Below are 18,633 nucleotides of genomic sequence, written 5' to 3' on the forward strand. Positions count from 1 at the left end.
CTCCCTCTGAGTTTCAGTGAGGGACCAGCAGCCCCCTCACATAAGGTTCTATTCAATACATATACGAGGTATCGCCTTAAATAAATAACATATAGAAAAACATCTGCAGTATGATGTGTTAAGTGCTGTCGAATGTCATTTCTGTGTGTCATAAATATAAAGGGAAGGGTAAACCCCTTTAAAATCCCTCCTGGCCAGAGGAAAAATCCTCTCACCTGTAAAGGGTTAAGAAGCTAAAGGTAACCTCGCTGGCACCTGACCAAAATGACCAATGAGGAGACAAGATACTTTCAAAAGCTGGGAGGAGGGAGAAAAAAAAAGGGTCTGTGTCTGTCTGTATGCTGGGTCTTTGCCGGGGATAGACCAGGAATGGAGCCTTAGAACTTTTAGTAAGTAATCTAGCTAGGTATGTGTTAGATTATGATTTCTTTAAATGGCTGAGAAAAGAATTGTGCTGAATAGAATACCTATTTCTGTCTGTGTATCTTTTTTGTAACTGAAGGTTTTGCCTAGAGGGGTTCTCTATGTTTTTGAATCTAATTACCCTGTAAGATATCTACCATCCTGATTTTACAGGGGGGATTTCTTTATTTCTATTTACTTCTATTTTTTATTAAAAGTCTTCTTGTAAGAAACTGAATGCTTTTTCATTGTTCTCAGATCCAAGGGTTTGGGTCTGTGGTCACCTAGGCAAATTGGTGAGGCTTTTTACCAAACCTTGTCCAGGAAGTGGGGTGCAGGGTTTTGGGAAGTATTTTGGGGGGAAAGACGTGTCCAAACAGCTCTTCCCCAGTAACCAGTATTAGTTTGGTGGTGGTAGCGGCCAGTCCAAGGACAACGGGTGGAATATTTTGTACCTTGGGGAAGTTTTGACCTAAGCTGGTAAAGATAAGCTTAGGAGGTTTTTCATGCAGGTCCCCACATCTGTACCCTAGAGTTCAGAGTGGGGGAGGAACCTTGACATGGTGGCATAGTGGTGGGATTAACCTGAAATCATTTTGAGATCCAGTTGAGATTTTTTGAACTAGAAATACAGATTTTAAAAAGGAAATTTTTTTTTCCTTTGGAAAGGAAGTCCAGAAAGCAGCTGAAACTGAAAGCAGCTTGGTTTCTCTCTGCTTTGTGGCCAAGCAGAGACCAAAGGGGATTATCTTTGTGAATTGCAGGTTTTCTTTGCCTGGAGGCAGGGTACTTAACTCCTGCAAGGAAATTCACAGTCTTCCAACCCAGAGTTTTTTTTTTTTTCTTTTCTTCCTAAAAGTAAATAGGGGGTGTGTGTTCTACCCATTTGCCTGGAGACAAAAGTGGCAGGGTTTTTTTTTTAGGATTTTGATTTTTTTGTTTTACAAGGAGCACAGGTTTGAAAAGGAATTTTTTTTTTCCTTTGGGCTGCTGGTAAGCAGGTTTCCAAGTAGTTGGAGGTTTTTTGCTTTGATTTGGGCCCAGAGCAGAGACAAGGGAATTGTCTTTTTCTGTAGCCTGACAATCACTACCAGAGAATAGGTATTCTATTCCAGCACAGCAAAATTTTACAGCCAAGTTTTGTTTGTTTATTTCTAAACCTTGCGTGTAAAGTTAGTTAAAAACAGAGAGGTTAGAATGACAAAATCCACGGCTCGACAAAAGCTGGAATTAGCCAGATTTCAGGCTGTGGAAAAACAAAGAGAACATGAAAGACAGATAGAACTCATGCGGCTGAAAATGGAAGCAAGGGACAAAGAAATGGAAGCAAGGGCCAAAGAACTGGAGGAGAAGGAAAAAGAGAGGAAGCATGTGGAGGAGGTGGAGAGGATAAAGGCCCAGCAGAATATACCAACAAACCCTAGCAATCCTTCTCCAGGTACCACTTCCCATCCCAGAAAGTTCCCCACCTACAAGGCAGGTGATGATACTGAGGCCTTCTTAGAAAACTTCAAAAGGGCCTGCCTTGGGTACAACATCTCTACTGACCAATACATGGTAGAGCTGAGGCCGCAGCTCAGTGGACCCTTAGCTGAGGTGGCAGCTGAAATGCCTAAAGAACACATGAACAAGTATGAACTGTTTAAATCCAAGGCGAGAGTCAGAATGGGGATAACCCCCGAGCAGTCTCGTCGGAGGTTCAGAGCCCTAAGGTGGAAACCAGACGTGTCATTTACCCGACATGCCTACCACATTGTGAAACATTGGGATGCCTGGATATCAGGAGCAAGTGTTGACTCTCCAGTAAATTTGCCCTTCCTAATGCAAATGGAACAATTCTTAGAGGGTGTTCCTTAGGAAATAGAAAGATACATCCTAGATGGGAAGCCCAAAACTGTAATCGAGGCAGGAGAGATTGGAGCCAGATGGGTGGAGGTGGCAGAGAAGAAGAAAACTGGTCGCAGTTGGAGCGGAGACCAGAAGGGACCACCCCACACCACACCCTATTACCGGGGGCCGCCCAAAGCCCCACCTACCTCCCAAAGAATCCTCCAGACCCCTTATCGTCCCACAACCCCGTTCTCCAGCAACCCTCCGCGCCCCAGTGACCCATCAGCTGGACGATGTTTTAAATGTAACGAGCTGGGGCATGTAAAGGCCAACTGCCCCAAGAACCCCAACAGATTACAGTTCATTGCACCGGAATCACACCAGAGGTCCACAGGCCCAGATACCTCCTAGATACCCTTGGAGCGGAGGGAAACTGTGAGTGTGGGCGGGAAGAAGGTCACCGCGTGGAGGGACACTGGAGCACAAGTGTCAGCTATCCATGCTTCCTTAGTGGACCCCAATTTAATCAACCCAGAGATCCAAGTGACGATTCAACCCTTCAAGTCCAACACTTTCAATTTGCCTACAGCCAAGTTGCCTGTCCAGTACAAGGGCTGGTCAGGAATGTGGACTTTTGCAGTCTATGATGATTATCCCATCCCCATGCTGTTGGGGGAAGACTTGGCCAAGCATGTGAAGCAGGCCAAGAGGGTGGGAACGGTCACCCGCAGCCAGGCTAAACAAGCCGTGAGGCCTAGCTCTGTTCCAGAAACTTCTATCAGGACCCGGTCAGAGGTGATGGACCTGGACCCCAGGCCAATGTCTGCAACAGCAGTAGTGGATCCAGGCCCAGAGACCCAGACGGAACCAGTCCCAGAACCAGAACCAGCCGACCAACCAACACCAGACCCCGTGTCAGCACTGAATCCAGTACTTGCAACCTCAACACCAGAGGGCCCCACCGAACCTGAACTGGCAGCAGCCGATAACCCTACACAAGAGGCTCAGCCGGAGCCTGAATCCCAACATAGTGCACCAGCGGAGAGCGGTTCACAGTCAACAGAAACTGCTCCATCCCCTATATCGCTTCCAGAGGGACCAAGCCTAGGTCCACAATCCCATGAGGAACTGATGTCTCCAGCATCAAGGGAACAGTTCCAGACCGAACAGGAAGCAGATGAAAGCCTCCAGAGAGCTTGGACGGCGGCACGGAGCAACCCACCGCCTCTCAGCTCTTCTAATCGATCCAGGTTTGTTGTAGAAAGAGGACTTTTATACAAGGAAACTCTTTCTGGTGGACACCAGGAAGACTGCCATCCTCAGAGACAGTTGGTAGTTCCAACTAAATACCGGGCCAAACTCTTGAGCTTAGCCCACGATCACCCTAGTGGCCATGCTGGGGTGAACAGGACCAAAGACCGTTTGGGGGGGTCATTCCACTGGGAGGGAATGGGCAAGGATGTTTCTACCTATGTCCGATCTTGTGAGGTGTGCCAAAGAGTGGGAAAACCCCAAGACCAGGTCAAAGTCCCTCTACAACCACTCCCCATCATTGAAGTTCCATTTCAGCGAGTAGCTGTGGATATTCTGGGTCCTTTTCTAAAAAAGACACCCAGAGGAAAGCAGTACATACTGACTTTCATGGATTTTGCCACCCAATGGCCGGAAGCAGTAGCTCTAAGCAAAACCAGGGCTAAAAGTGTGTGCCAGGCACTAGCAGACATTTTTGCCAGGGTAGGTTGGCCCTCCGACATCCTCACAGATGCAGGGACTAATTTCCTGGCAGGAACTATGAAAAACCTTTGGGAAGCTCATGGGGTAAATCACTTGGTTGCCACTCCTTACCACCATCAAACAAATGGCATGGTGGAGAAGTTTAATGGAACTTTGGGCGCCATGATACGTAAATTCGTAAATGAGCACTCCAATGATTGGGACCTAGTATTGCAGCAGTTGCTCTTTGCCTACAGAGCTGTACCACATCCCAGTTTAGGGTTTTCCCCATTTGAACTTGTATATGGCCGTGAGGTTAAGGGGCCATTGCTGTTGGTGAAGCAGCAATGGGAGGGATTTACACCTTCTCCAGGAACTAACATTCTGGACTTTGTAACCAACCTACAAAACACCCTCCGAACCTCTTTAGCCCTTGCTAGAGAAAAATTACAGGATGCTCAAAAAGAGCAAAAAGCCTGGTATGATAAACATGCCAGAGAGCGTTCCTTAAAAGTAGGAGACCAGGTAATGGTCTTAAAGGCACTCCAGGCCCATAAAATGGAAGCATCGTGGAAAGGGCCATTCACGGTCCAGGAGCGCCTGGGAGCTGTTAATTATCTCATAGCATTCCCCACCTCCAACCGAAAGCCTAAGGTGTACCATATTAATTCTCTAAAGCCCTTTTATTCCAGAGAATTAAAGGTTTGTCAGTTTACAGCCCAGGGAGGAGACGACGCTGAGTGGCCTGAAGGTGTCTACTACGAAGGGAAATGTGCTGGTGGTGTGGAAGAGGTGAACCTCTCCATGACCCTTGGGCGTATGCAGCGACAGAAGATCCAGGAGCTGTGCACTAGCTACGCGCCAACGTTCTCAGCCACCCCAGGACTGACTGAACGGGCATACCACTCCATTGACACGGGTAATGCTCACCCAATTAGGGTCCAACCTTACCGGGTGTCTCCTCAAGCTAAAACTGCTATAGAACGGGAGATCCAGGATATGTTACAGATGGGTGTAATCCGCCCCTCTGAAAGTGCATGGGCATCTCCAGTGGTTCTAGTTCCCAAACCAGATGGGGAAATACGTTTTTGCGTGGACTACCGTAAGCTAAATGCTGTAACTCGCCCAGACAACTATCCAATGCCACGCACAGATGAACTATTAGAGAAACTGGGACGGGCCCAGTTCATCTCTACCTTGGACTTAACCAAGGGGTACTGGCAGGTACCGCTAGATGAATCTGCCAAGGAAAGGTCAGCCTTCATCACACATCTCGGGCTGTATGAATTTAATGTACTCCCTTTTGGGCTGCGAAATGCACCCGCCACTTTCCAAAGACTTGTAGATGGTCTCCTAGAGGGGATTAGGAGAATATGCAGTCGCCTACCTTGACGACGTGGCCATATTTTCGGATTCCTGGGCAGACCACCTGGAACATCTACACAAAGTCCTTGAGCGCATAAGGGGGGCAGGACTAACTGTTAAGGCTAAGAAGTGTCAAATAGGCCTAAACAGAGTGACTTACCTTGGACACCAGGTGGGTCAAGGAACTATCAGCCCCCTACAGGCCAAAGTGGATGCTATCCAAAAGTGGCCTGTCCCAAAGTCAAAGAAACAGGTTCAATCCTTCTTAGGCTTGGCCGGTTATTACAGACGATTTGTACCGCACTACAGCCAAATCGCTGCCCCACTGACAGACCTAACCAAAAAGAAACAGCCAAATGCTGTTCAGTGGACCGGAAAGTGTCAGAAGGCCTTTAACAAGCTTAAAGCGACACTCATGTCTGACCCTGTACTAAGGGCCCCAGACTTTGACAAACCGTTCCTAGTAACCACAGATGCGTCCGAGCATGGTGTGGGAGCAGTTTTAATGCAGAAAGGACCTGATCAAGAATTCCACCCTATAGTGTTTCTCAGCAAAAAACTGTCTGAGAGGGAAAGCAACTGGTCAGTCACTGAAAAAGAATGTTATGCCATTGTCTACGCTCTGGAAAAGCTACACCCATATGTTTGGGGACGGCGTTTCCACCTGCAAACCGACCATGCTGCACTAAAGTGGCTTCACACCATCAAAGAAACTAACAAAAACCTTCTTCGGTGGAGTTTAGCTCTCCAAGATTTTGATTTCGACATCCAACACATCTCAGGAGCTTCTAACAAAGTGGCTGATGCACTCTCCCGTGAAAGTTTCCCAGAATCAACTGGTTAAAATCGTCCTTGAGATGTGGAAAATGTTGTTAGTCTTTATGTACTTGGTAGTATATTTAGAGATGCATGTGTCTTATTAACTCTGTTTTTCCTAGAGCTCCAGGAAGAAATCCCAGCCAGTGTTTCACTCTAGCTGAGATTTGGGGGGCGTGTCATGAATATAAAGGGAAGGGTAAACCCCTTTGAAATCCCTCCTGGCCAGGGGAAAGCTCCTCTCACCTGTAAAGGGTTAAGAAGCTAAAGGTAACCTCGCTGGCACCTGACCAAAATGACCAATGAGGAGACAAGATACTTTCAAAAGCTGGGAGGAGGGAGAAAAAAAAAGGGTCTGTGTCTGTCTGTATGCAGGGTCTTTGCCGGGGATAGACCAGGAATGGAGCCTTAGAACTTTTAGTAAGTAATCTAGCTAGGTATGTGTTAGATTCTGATTTCTTTAAATGGCTGAGAAAAGAATTGTGCTGAATAGAATAACTATTTCTGTCTGTGTATCTTTTTTGTAACTTAGAGTTTTGCCTAGAGGGGTTCTCTATGTTTTTGAATCTAATTACCCTGTAAGATATCTACCATCCTGATTTTACAGGGGGGATTTCTTTTTACTTCTATTTTTTATTAAAAGTCTTCTTGTAAAAAACTGAATGCTTTTTCATTGTTCTTAAGATCCAAGGGTCTGGGTCTGTAGTCACCTAGGCAAATTGGTGAGGCTTTTTACCAAACCTTGTCCAGGAAGTTTGGTGCAAGGTTTTGGGAAGTATTTTGGGGGGAAGGACGCGTCCAAACAGCTCTTCCCCAGTAACCAGTATTAGTTTGGTGGTGGTAGCGGCCAGTCCAAGGACAACGGGTGGAATATTTTGTACCTTGGGGAAGTTTTGACCTAAGCTGGTAAAGATAAGCTTAGGAGGTTTTTCATGCAGGTCCCCACATCTGTACCCTAGAGTTCAGAGTGGGGGAGGAACCTTGACAGGTCACCTATGCAAATTGGTGAGGATTTTCACCAAACCTTCCCCAGGAAGTGGGGTGCAAGGGTTGGGAGGATTTTGGGGGGAAAGATGTGTCCAAACTACGTTTTTTTCAGGAACCCAGATAAAGTTTGGTGGTGGCAGTGGAAATCCAAGGGCAAAGGGTAAAATAATTTGTACCTTGGGGAAGTTTTGACCTAAGCTGGTAAAAGTAAGCTTAGGAGGTTTTCATGCAGTTCCCCACATCTGTACCCTAGAGCTCAGAGTGGGGAAGGAACCTTGACACTGGTAACACTGTCCAGGCTGCTAAGCTATTCCAGCTGCTCAGGGCTGCTGTTCAAGTACATAGGGAGAAAATAAAGGCCAAGGCACAAAACAAATTTAAACTAGCTAGAGACATAAAGTGTAAAAAGAAAACTTTCTACAAATATATTAGAAGTCAGGGAAAGACCAATGACAGGGCAGGCTCATTACTCAATGAGTGGGGTGAACAATAACAGAAAATGTGGAAATGGAAGAAATGCTAAATGACTTTTTTGGTTCAGTTTTCACGAAAAAGGTGAGTAGCGATTGGACGTCTAACATAATGAATGCAAGTGAAAATGAGGTGGGATCAGAGGCTAAAGTAGGGAAAGAACAAGTTAAAAAATTACTTAGACAAGTTTCAGAGTAACAGCCGTGTTAGTCTGTATTCGCAAAAAGAAAAGGAGTACTTGTGGCACCTTAGAGACTAACCAATTTATTTGAGCATGAGCTTTCGTGAGCTACAGCTCACTTCATCAGATGCATACCGTGGAAACTGCAGCAGACTTTATATATACACAGAGAATATGAAACAATACCTCCTCCCACCCCACTGTCCTGCTTGTAATAGCTTATCGAAAGTAATCTTCAGGTTAGGCCATTTCCAGCACAAATCCAGGTTTTCTCACCCTCCACCCCCCCACACAAATTCACTCTCCTGCTGGTGATAGCCCATCCAAAGTGACAACTCTTTACACAATGTGCATGATAATCAAGTTAGGCCATTTCCTGCACAAATCCAGGTTCTCTCACTCCCTCACCCCCCTCCAAAAACCCACCCCCATACACACACAGACTCACTCTCCTGCTGGTAATAGCTCATCCAAACTGACCACTCTCCAAGTTTAAAACCAAGTTAAACCAGAAAATCTGGGGGGGGGGGTAGGAAAAAACAAGAGGAAATAGGCTACCTTGCATAATGACTTAGCCACTCCCAGTCTCTATTTAAGCCTAAATTAATAGTATCCAATTTGCAAATGAATTCCAATTCAGCAGTTTCTCGCTGGAGTCTGGATTTGAAGTTTTTTTGTTTTAAGATAGCGACCTTCATGTCTGTGATTGCGTGACCAGAGAGATTGAAGTGTTCTCCGACTGGTTTATGAATGTTATAATTCTTGACATCTGATTTGTGTCCATTTATTCTTTTACGTAGAGACTGTCCAGTTTGACCAATGTACATGGCAGAGGGGCATTGCTGGCACATGATGGCATAAATCACATTGGTGGATGTGCAGGTGAACGAGCCTCTGATAGTGTGGCTGATGTTATTAGGCCCTGTGATGGTGTCCCCTGAATAGATATGTGGGCACAATTGGCAACAATTTTCGACGTCTCTGACTCAAGGAATATTTCCAAAATACCTCTGAACAACATACTAATCCACAGAGGTCTCCCTACCAACACTACAGAAAGAAGGATTCTAGGTGGACTCCTCCTGAAGGTCGAAACAGCAGACTGGACTTCTACATAGAGTGCTTCCGCCGACGTGCACGGGCTGAAATTGTGGAAAAGCAGCATCACTTGCCCCATAACCTCAGCCATGCGGAACGCAATGCCATCCACAGCCTCAGAAACAACTCTGACATCATAATCAAAAAGGCTGACAAAGGAGGTGCTGTTGTCATCATGAATAGGTCGGAATATGAACAAGAGGCTGCTCGGCAGCTCTCCAACACGAGTTTCTACAAGTCATTACCCTATGATCCCACTGAGAGTTACCAAAAGCAACTACAGCATTTGCTCAAGAAACTTCCTGAAAAAGCACAAGATCAAATCTGCACAGACACAGCCCTGGAACCCCGACCTGGGATATTCTATCTACTACCCAAGATCCATAAACCTGGAAATCCTGGGCACCCCATCATCTCAGGCATTGGCACCCTGACAACAGGATTGTCTGGCTATGTAGACTCCCTCCTCAGGCCCTATGCTACCAGCACTCCCAGCTACCTTCGAGACACCACTGACTTCCTGAGGAAACTTCAATCCATCGGTGATCTTCCTGATAACACCATCCTGGCCACTATGGATGTAGAAGCCCTCTACACCAACATTCCACACAAAGATGGACTACAAGCCGTCAGGAACACTATCCCCGATAATGTCACGGCTAACCTGGTGGCTGAACTTTGTGACTTTGTCCTTACCCATAACTATTTCACATTTGGGGACAATGCATACCTTCAGATCAGCGGCACTGCTATGGGTACCCGCATGGCCCCACAGTATGCCAACATTTTTATGGCTGATTTAGAACAACGCTTCCTCAGCTCTCGTCCCCTAAAGCCCCTACTCTACTTGCGCTATATTGATGACATCTTCATCATCTGGACCCATGGAAAAGAAGCCCTTGAGGAATTCCACCATGATTTCAACAATTTCCATCCCACCACCAACCTCAGCCTGGTCCAGTCCACACAAGAGATCCACTTCCTGGACACTACAGTGCTAATAAACAATGGTCACATAAACACCACCCTATACCGGAAACCTACTGACCGCTATTCCTACCTGCATGCCTCCAGCTTTCACCCTGACCACACCACACGATCCATCGTCTACAGCCAAGCTCTGCGATACAACCGCATTTGCTCCAACCCCTCAGACAGAGACAAACACCTACAAGATCTCTGTCAAGCTTTCTTACAACTACAATACCCACCTGCGGAAGTAAAGAAACAGATTGATAGAGCCAGAAGAGTTCCCAGAAGTTACCTACTACAGGACAGGCCTAACAAAGAAAATAACAGAACGCCACTAGCCGTCACCTTCAGCCCCCAACTAAAACCCCTCCAACGCATTATTAAGGATCTACAACCTATCCTAAAGGATGACCCAACACTCTCACAAATCTTGGGAGACAGGCCAGTCCTTGCCTACAGACAGCCCCGCAACCTGAAGCAAATACTCACCAACAACCACATACCACACAACAGAACCACTAACCCAGGAACTTATCCTTGCAACAAAGCCCGTTGCCAATTGTGCCCACATATCTATTCAGGGACACCATCACAGGGCCTAATAACATCAGCCACACTATCAGAGGCTCGTTCACCTGCACATCCACCAATGTGATTTATGCCATCATGTGCCAGCAATGCCCCTCTGCCATGTACATTGGTCAAACTGGACAGTCTCTACGTAAAAGAATAAATGGACACAAATCAGATGTCAAGAATTATAACATTCATAAACCAGTCGGAGAACACTTCAATCTCTCTGGTCACGCAATCACAGACATGAAGGTCGCTATCTTAAAACAAAAAAACTACAAATCCAGACTCCAGCGAGAAACTGCTGAATTGGAATTCATTTGCAAATTGGATACTATTAATTTAGGCTTAAATAGAGACTGGGAGTGGCTAAGTCATTATGCAAGGTAGCCTATTTCCTCTTGTTTTTTCCTACCCCCCCCCCCAGATGTTCTGGTTTAACTTGGATTTAAACTTGGAGAGTGGTCACTTTGGATGGGCTATCACCAGCAGGAGAGTGAATTTGTGTGGGGGGGTGGAGGGTGAGAAAACCTGGATTTGTGCTGGAAATGGCCTAACCTGAAGATTACTTTCGATAAGCTATTACCAGCAGGACAGTGGGGTGGGAGGAGGTATTGTTTCATATTCTCTGTGTATATATAAAGTCTGCTGCAGTTTCCACGGTATGCATCTGATGAAGTGAGCTGTAGCTCACGAAAGCTCATGCTCAAATAAATTGGTTAGTCTCTAAGGTGCCACAAGTACTCCTTTTCTTTAGACAAGTTTGATGTCTTCAAGTCACCAGGGCCTGATGAAATACATCCTAGAATACTCAAGGAGCTGAGTGAGGAGATATCTGAGCCACTAGCGATTATCTTCAAAAAGTCATGGAAGACGGGAGAGACTCCAGAGGACTGGAAAAGGGCAAATATAGTGCCAATTTATAAAAAGGGAAATAAGGATAACCGGGGGAATTACAGACCAGTCAGCTTAACTTCTGTACCCAGAAAGATAATGGAGCAACTAATTAAGCAATCAGTTTGTAAACACCTAGAAGATAAGAAGGTGGTAAGTAACAGTCAGCATGGATTTGTTAAGAACAAATTTTGTCAAATGAACCTAATATTTCTTTGACCGGATAACATGCCTTGTGGATAGGGTGGAGGTGGTAGATGTGGTCGGTCTTGACTTTTGATGCGGTCTCGCATGACCTTCTCATAAACAAACTGCAGAATTCAACCTAGATGGAGCTACTATAAGGTGGGTGCATAATTAGTTGGAAAATCGTTCCCAGAGAGTAGTTAGTGGTTCACAGTCATGATGGAAGGGCATAACCAGTGGGGTCCAAAATGATCTGGACAAACTGGAGAAATAGTCTGCAGTAAATAGGATGAAAGTCAAGAAGGACAAATGCAAAGTACTCCCCTTAGGAAGGAACAATCAGTTGCACACATACAAAATGGGAAATGACTGCTCAGGAAAGAGTTCTGCAGAAAGGGATCTGGGGCTCACAGTGGATCGCAGGCTAAATATGAATCAACAATGTAACACTGTTGCAACAAAAACATTTCTGGGATCCTGGGAACAGGCGTCGATCACCCTGTTAGCCACTGGGTAGAACTGAGCAGCGAGGCACAGAGTGTATGAGCTAGTTGCCGAGCAAACACTTGACCAGGTACTTGGTGAGGCACTGAACTATTCAGTTATATCGTTATTTTAGCCCCATTCTCTAGGACAGGGGTTCTCAAACTGGGGGTTGGGACCCCTCAGGTGGTCACGAGGTTATGACCTGGGAGGTTGCGAGCTGTCAGCCTCCACCCCAAACCCCGCTTCACCTCCAGCATTTATAATGGTGTTAAATATTTTTTTAAGTGTTTTTAATTGATATGGGGCGGGGGGTCGCACTCAGAGGCTTGCTGCGTGAAAGAGGTCACCACTACAAAAGTTTGAGAACCACGGATCTAGGATACGATCGACAGACCTGGGTACAATATTTCCACACACACACACACCCCCGCCCAGAATCCTTTAGGAAGTGAAACCAGGATTTCCCCACAACTACTGCCCACCCCTCCAGCTGAGAACTGTATTTCAGAGACAAACCTGCCCCCGTTATGGCTGGGCTGCCATCTGTGAGAGAGCAATTCCTGCCTGGGAAATCCCAGGTACTGAATGTGGAACAACGGATCACAGTGACACAATCGGAAGGATGTTTGGGTTTGGTGTGTTCTTTCCCCCCACATCTTCACTGACGTTCCTGATGGATTCTCCTACAGCCGCACCGGGGAAGTTGGAACAATGCTGAGGCCTCTGCTGATCCCCTTGACATACTTCTGTCTTCACACCTGGCTGGGAATCCCTCAGGTAAACTCTTAAGCTTTGCCAGTGGAGCACTCTGTGTTTTCTTGTTTTTCTGCTCAAGGCTATGCAGGCACCCACACTGCCTGAGACCCATAGACGTGTAGGGCTGGGAGAGACCGCGAGAGGTCATCTAGTGCAGCCTTGTGCGCTGAGGCAGGGCCAAGTGCACCGAGACCAGCCCGGACAGGTGTTTGTCTAATCAGGGCCCCACAACCCCTTCCGCAGTGGCTGGTAGGGGAACCCCGGCCCTCCCACTAAGCTGGGTTCCCATCCCGGGACCCTCTGACCAGCAGCCAAGGTCTGTTCCGTCAGACTCCTTGCTGCTGCCTCCCTGGATATCTTCCTACCACAGCCCTTTTCCAGCCCGCACAGCCTCTCCCGGCTCATCCTTCTTTCAGGGCTGGGCTCCCCCTTGGAATCCCCCAACAGGATTCCAAACCAAAAGAACAAAATTAAACCAATTTCTGCCCAGCTCAGGCTTCCTCCCCACCCTGCAGGAGTCTCTCTGTTCCCCTCAGGTCTCTTCACTGCCAGGAGAGGGACTGCCAAGGTCTTTCCCCTCTCCCTGCAGCCCCTCAAACTCTAGTCCAAACTCCCCCTAGGCTTTACCAACACTGCCCCCGGCTTCCTCCTGGTCCAAGGCAACTCACCTCTGGCCACAGGCTTCACGGCCCCCACCCTCGTAGGCCTCCTTCTGGCTCTGGGCCCTCCATTTCTAGCTCCGGGCCTCTCTCTGCCTTTAGCCCAAGCGGGGACATCCCCAGCCACCCCAGCTGGGTTTGATCACCAGTTATGCCTAACACCCCTCCGAGTGCCATCCGCAGCCTAAAGGGGTTCAGGCTCCTGTTAATCTCTGGTTAACCAGTCTGGGGTTTATACAACCCACCACAGCGCTGTTGTCGTCCTCCATGCGTGTTTGGGGGTTGGATCCTGGATGGAACCTTCCCACGGGCACCGCCAGCCCTGGGGCATGCAGTGCATGGCTGGCATACGGAGATGGCAACCCACTGACTCCCCCTGAGGTAAATGGGGGTGTTTTCTAGATATTTGCATGGGAATGGATTGGGATCTCAGTCCCTCCTAGCTCCCTCCCATATCTCTTGTGCCCCATGCTTTGTCTTCCCTATTAATGACAGGTTTCAGAGTAACAGCCGTGTTAGTCTGTATTCGCAAAAAGAAAAGGAGTACTTATGGCACCTTAGAGACTAACCAATTTATTTGAGCATGAGCTTTCGTGAGCTACAGCTCACTTCATCCGAGGTGAGCTGTAGCTCACGAAAGCTCATGCTCAAATAAATTGGTTAGTCTCTAAGGTGCCACAAGTACTCCTTTTCTTTTTCCCTATTAATGTATCCCTTCCTGCCTTTCTTCCTAACCTCCCCCTCCCCACCTGCACATAGGATATCTATTACACTAACAAAGTCCTCAGTAAACTAAAAATGCATCTGTAATGATTACAGTGCTCACTGGTCCTTGAGTGTGCCCCCGCTCCCCTCAAAAAAAAAAAAATCATGGAGCCAACATAACATTTGCCATACAACACACTGTGGATTCTGCCTATATGTTCCACCCCTTTCATCAGTCTTGTCTATTTTGAGGTAAGCCCCTAAGGGCAGAGGCCATCTCTCAGCGTGTTTGTACAGGGCTGAGCACAATGGGGCCCTGATCCTGGGTGTGACCTCTAGGTGGTATTGTAACACAAATGCTAATGTGACTGTACGTTTCCTTTATTCTCCCAGACAAAATGTGAGGTGAAGCTGAGCATGATGGATGACGCTTTTGATGACCAATATCTAGGATGTGCTAAAGAAATGGATGGAATTGCACCTGGACTGCTAGAAAAAGAAAAGAGCAAGTCCTCACTGCTTAGAACGGTATGGGAAAAAGCAGAACAAAAATGGGAAAAAGTAAAAAAAAAAAAAAAAATTTCTCGCCCCAGAGACTTTAAAGATAAGCAGGGAATAGCCATAGTAGCCTATACTGACAAAATCGAAATCTACAATGAAGTTTTTCCAACTACATTTAATAAGGCAGTGAGAGAGAATGGGACATCTCAAGCGGATTACATGGCCCATTTCCATTTCAAAGCCTTTCACTATTATTTGACAACTGCTCTACAGCTCTTACGAAAGGGGTATGATGTGACGTATAACAGGAAGGTGTACTGGGGCACTCGGACTAAATACACAGGATCAGGTGACATGAGGTTTGGACACTTTGCCTCTTCATCAATTGAGGAAAAAGAGGCTGAAAAATTTGGTACAAACACATTTTTCACCATCCGGTCATGCTTTGGAGTTGAAATCTGGAAATTCTCATATGATCGTCTCCAAAAAGAAGTGTTAATCCCAGTCCATGAGACATTCAATGCAGCCAATGTACAAGGGAGTAACCACTTTGTCCTACAGAGCACAAACCGGACCTGCAGCCGTTTTAACTGCGCGTACCTGGGCGGTGAGTACTGGGCTCAACATGAGAAATATGTGTGGGGCTTTTTGCTGTGGAGAATTTGAAAACCCCACCTCAGGGAGAGCTGATGAGAGGGACGCTGACTTGGGGACTTGCCACCAGGGCTGGGGGAGACAGGCTGCCGCGACTCTTGCTGCTAGAGATCCTCAGGCTGGGGTGGGTGGACACTAGGGCCCAATACTTACTGAGGAAAGAGAAGGTGCCTAGACGTCTCACACACACACACACACATCAGGGCTAGGGACGATGGTGAGGAACTTCAGAGAGATCTAACCAACTAAGTTGGGTGAATGGGCAACACAACATCAGGTGAAATTCACTGACACATTCAATGTAATGCAGATTGTGAGGAATAATTTCCCTGGATTGTTAATGAGCTATATCAACTCAGAAGGAAACCCGGCCCTCATTGTGGAGACTTCAACGCAAATCTCAATGAAAACCTCTGTTCAATGTGCTACTAGGTCTATAAAGGAAACAAAATGCTAGCAAGCATAAGGAATGATGGAATGGAGAATAATGTAAAAATATTGTAACACCATTATATGAATCAAGGGGGCACACTTCATTGGGATTAGGGTTGGCTCTGATTACCCAAGATCTAAAAGATTTATTGGAAGATGGTGGGTGGGAAAAGAGTTGAGAGAAGGGGGATGAAAATGATCAGAGCTCTGGAGAGATTGGGATGGTTTAGTTAAGACAAAAAAGGTGATACGGAAAATGGTAGTGTCTAATTTACCACTTTATCATAAAACATGAATAAACTGAAGATTCACTAATTAAAATAGGTTAAGGGATTATAGAATGCAGGGTTAACTTGTAGAACTCATTGCCAAAAGGTTTCCATGAGGCCAAGAGCTTAGTAGAATTCAAAAAGAGAATTAGCTATTTAGACAGTGAGAATCTCCACAGTTGTTACATAGGATAAAAAAAAATTTAAAAGAGCAATAAACCCTTAGGCCTGAGGTCATAAGGCAGTTACTAACTGCCAGGGTTGGGGAAGTAATTTCCTGTATGTGTAGGGAATTCAACTCTGGGGTTTCTTACAGCTTCTCCTGATGCAGCTGGGCCTGACCTCAGTCAGGGACAGGACACCAGGCTAGATGTAGCCTGTTGGCGGGATCCAGTCTGACAATTACTATGTTTCTTTGGAAATAGTAGAATGGAGTTGAAAATTCTACCTAAGGTCACATTTCATTGACCCTCTCTGTTTGTACCGTAGGAGAGAAGAACGAAAAGTGTGTTGACAACTCTGGTAAGAAAGAAACATTTTGTTTTCATTGATCTGACCATAACTTGCCTCTGTATTGAGGGGCAGGGCTGAGACCAACCCCACCAGGCAAACATGTCATACACAGGGAAACAACTTGAGGAAAAAAGTGGGGTGAACAGCATGGTCCATCTATTTATCCAGGTTCTCGTATGGAGCTCATGACTTGTATCTGAGCACCTTCACGTCTGACTCAATTCCATGCGCAGCTGATTTCTGAAAAGAAATTTTGAGAATAACCCCCTAGAGCACTAGAGATTCATCTTCAGTGTTCTGAACTATAAGCTGAACACACATCCCCTAACCCTACAACACAAGTGTGTCTTCATCTCCCTCCTCTCATAACTAGACCCATTCTGTCCCCAATGGGGTGACATCCTCTCAAAGGACTAAACAGGACTATTTTACCAGAGCAGATCGGAAAAATTTCAACAAAATATTTTCTCGTTGGAATTTGACAGTTTGTCAAACTCCAAACCTTTTGCAGAGATGGTTTGATTTTGACGCTGTCAGAACGTTGCCTGGGTTCTGGCAGCTCACCTGCCTGGCTCCTTGGCTGGGAAGCTGCCTAGGAGTCATGGACCCCAGGACTTCCAGTGCCCCCGACTCTGGGACAGCCTGGTTGGTGGACTGCCCCAGAGCTGATGCTCCATTCCCTTGTGTGGAGAATTTCAAAATGTTGGGGTTTTTCATTCCAAGTGAGAACAAAACCAAATTTTGAAATATCAAAATCCTCCACAAAATGGAATGACCCTTCTTTTCATTTTCCCCGAAAGCTAATAAAAAAACAGAAATGGTGTTACTGGTGTCTGCATCCAGTCTTTCATAGATTCTGGTCTTCATTATTCATAACTGGTCTGGAATACACTTATATGGGAGAGAACAAGCTCCAAATCAGAGCCTCTGGGACTGGCTTGGGTGAAACATGCTCACCAATGATTAGGGGTGCTTGTGGCACCTTAGACTAACCAACTTATTTGGGCATAAGCTTTCGTGAGCTGCAGCTCACTTCATCGGATTGTAGCTCACGAAAGCTTATGCTCAAATAAATTGGTTAGTCTCTAAGGTGCCACAAGTACTCCTTTTTCTTTTTGCAAATACAGACTAACACAGCTGCTATTCTGTCACCAACGATTGATACCAAAGGAACAAGCAGGCTGAGGAGGGAGGAAGGAAGCAGGTGAAATCTCACCAGTGAGATGAATGTTGCAGACTGGAGTGTCCTGCTGAGGGGAAATGGATTAGTGTCTCTCTGCAATAAGCAGGTTCCAGTAGCCATTGGGAAGGATCCCTGTGTCCCACTTTAAGGATCTCTGTCAGTGTGAAATAATTTCCTAACAATTGTTTGATCCGCTTTTTCCTATTAACAGCTACCAGAAGAGGCCTGGCCTTCCCCAGTGTTCTGAGCCCTTCACTGTTTGGAGGACCCATCCTCCTGGTCCACGTTACTGCTCTGAAGCTGTTTGCTGATTTCTAAATTGTCCTATTCGTGTCGCTCACTTTTTCTCTCGAACACAAATCATGGTGATGGGATTTGCCAGATCCAAAGCCAAAGCCGTCCTGCTATTCTGCCAGCGTTCCAAAGGGAAACCAGGAACATGGAGGGAGTGTCACTGGTACCTGCTTGGGCAAGCTTTGATTATACGTTATCAAACAACATTATCCGATAGTTCTATTCCAGGTGGGATTTGTTTTACAATGGTAGAGCTATAAATTGATGCCTGTTATATAAAGAATTACTTGTATTCCTGTCATGCTAGCACTTTCGTACTGACTTTTGATGACTTCAGTAAAAGACTTCTAAGATATGAACTAAGTAAAAGTATTTTCATTAATATGGTAGATGGGTTTAATCTGTCTCTCAGCCAGGTGAATCTGTAACAGTGCAGTTTGTGGGGTCCCATGTCTATCTCTCTCAGTCACTTCCATATCAAATTTTCTCGAAGAGAATATTTTTAACTGTGAAATCAAAGGTCCAATTCTGGGCTAGTTTACCCACCTGCATGCCCACTGACTGTCCTGGGATTGCATGGGGTCTAATCAGTAACAGCATGGAGGTAGGCCTGACCACTACCATGGTAGCTGATGTATTCCAGCAAGGGGCAAGGCGTGTGTATGAATATTCTGAATAGCCAGAGGGAGCCAT

General features: G+C 46.2%; 1 protein-coding gene across 4 annotated transcripts in view; it reads left to right on the forward strand.

The window, feature by feature from the left end:
- The window catches only part of LOC144270341 (ecto-ADP-ribosyltransferase 5-like), a 35,854-nt gene extending 17,555 nt beyond the window's left edge, over positions 1-18,299 (forward strand). The window contains exons 1-6 of one of the 4 annotated variants that reach the window (XM_077827019.1): positions 11,344-11,647; positions 12,664-12,751; positions 14,488-14,622; positions 15,157-15,202; positions 16,440-16,472; positions 17,858-18,299. In XM_077827019.1, coding sequence (XP_077683145.1) covers positions 12,686-12,751; positions 14,488-14,622; positions 15,157-15,202; positions 16,440-16,472; positions 17,858-17,964 — 387 coding nt within the window. In that variant the 5' untranslated portion in view covers positions 11,344-11,647; positions 12,664-12,685 and the 3' untranslated portion in view covers positions 17,965-18,299. Of the gene's footprint in view, positions 1-11,343; positions 11,648-12,663; positions 12,752-14,487; positions 15,203-16,439; positions 16,473-17,590 lie in introns of those variants that run through there. The other 3 variants (XM_077826941.1, XM_077826784.1, XM_077826870.1) reach the window with 3 other exon arrangements.
- The last annotated feature ends 334 nt before the right edge of the window (positions 18,300-18,633 follow it).

This window comes from Eretmochelys imbricata, chromosome 1 (assembly GCF_965152235.1).
Source record: "Eretmochelys imbricata isolate rEreImb1 chromosome 1, rEreImb1.hap1, whole genome shotgun sequence".
Taxonomy (NCBI): domain Eukaryota; kingdom Metazoa; phylum Chordata; order Testudines; family Cheloniidae; genus Eretmochelys; species Eretmochelys imbricata.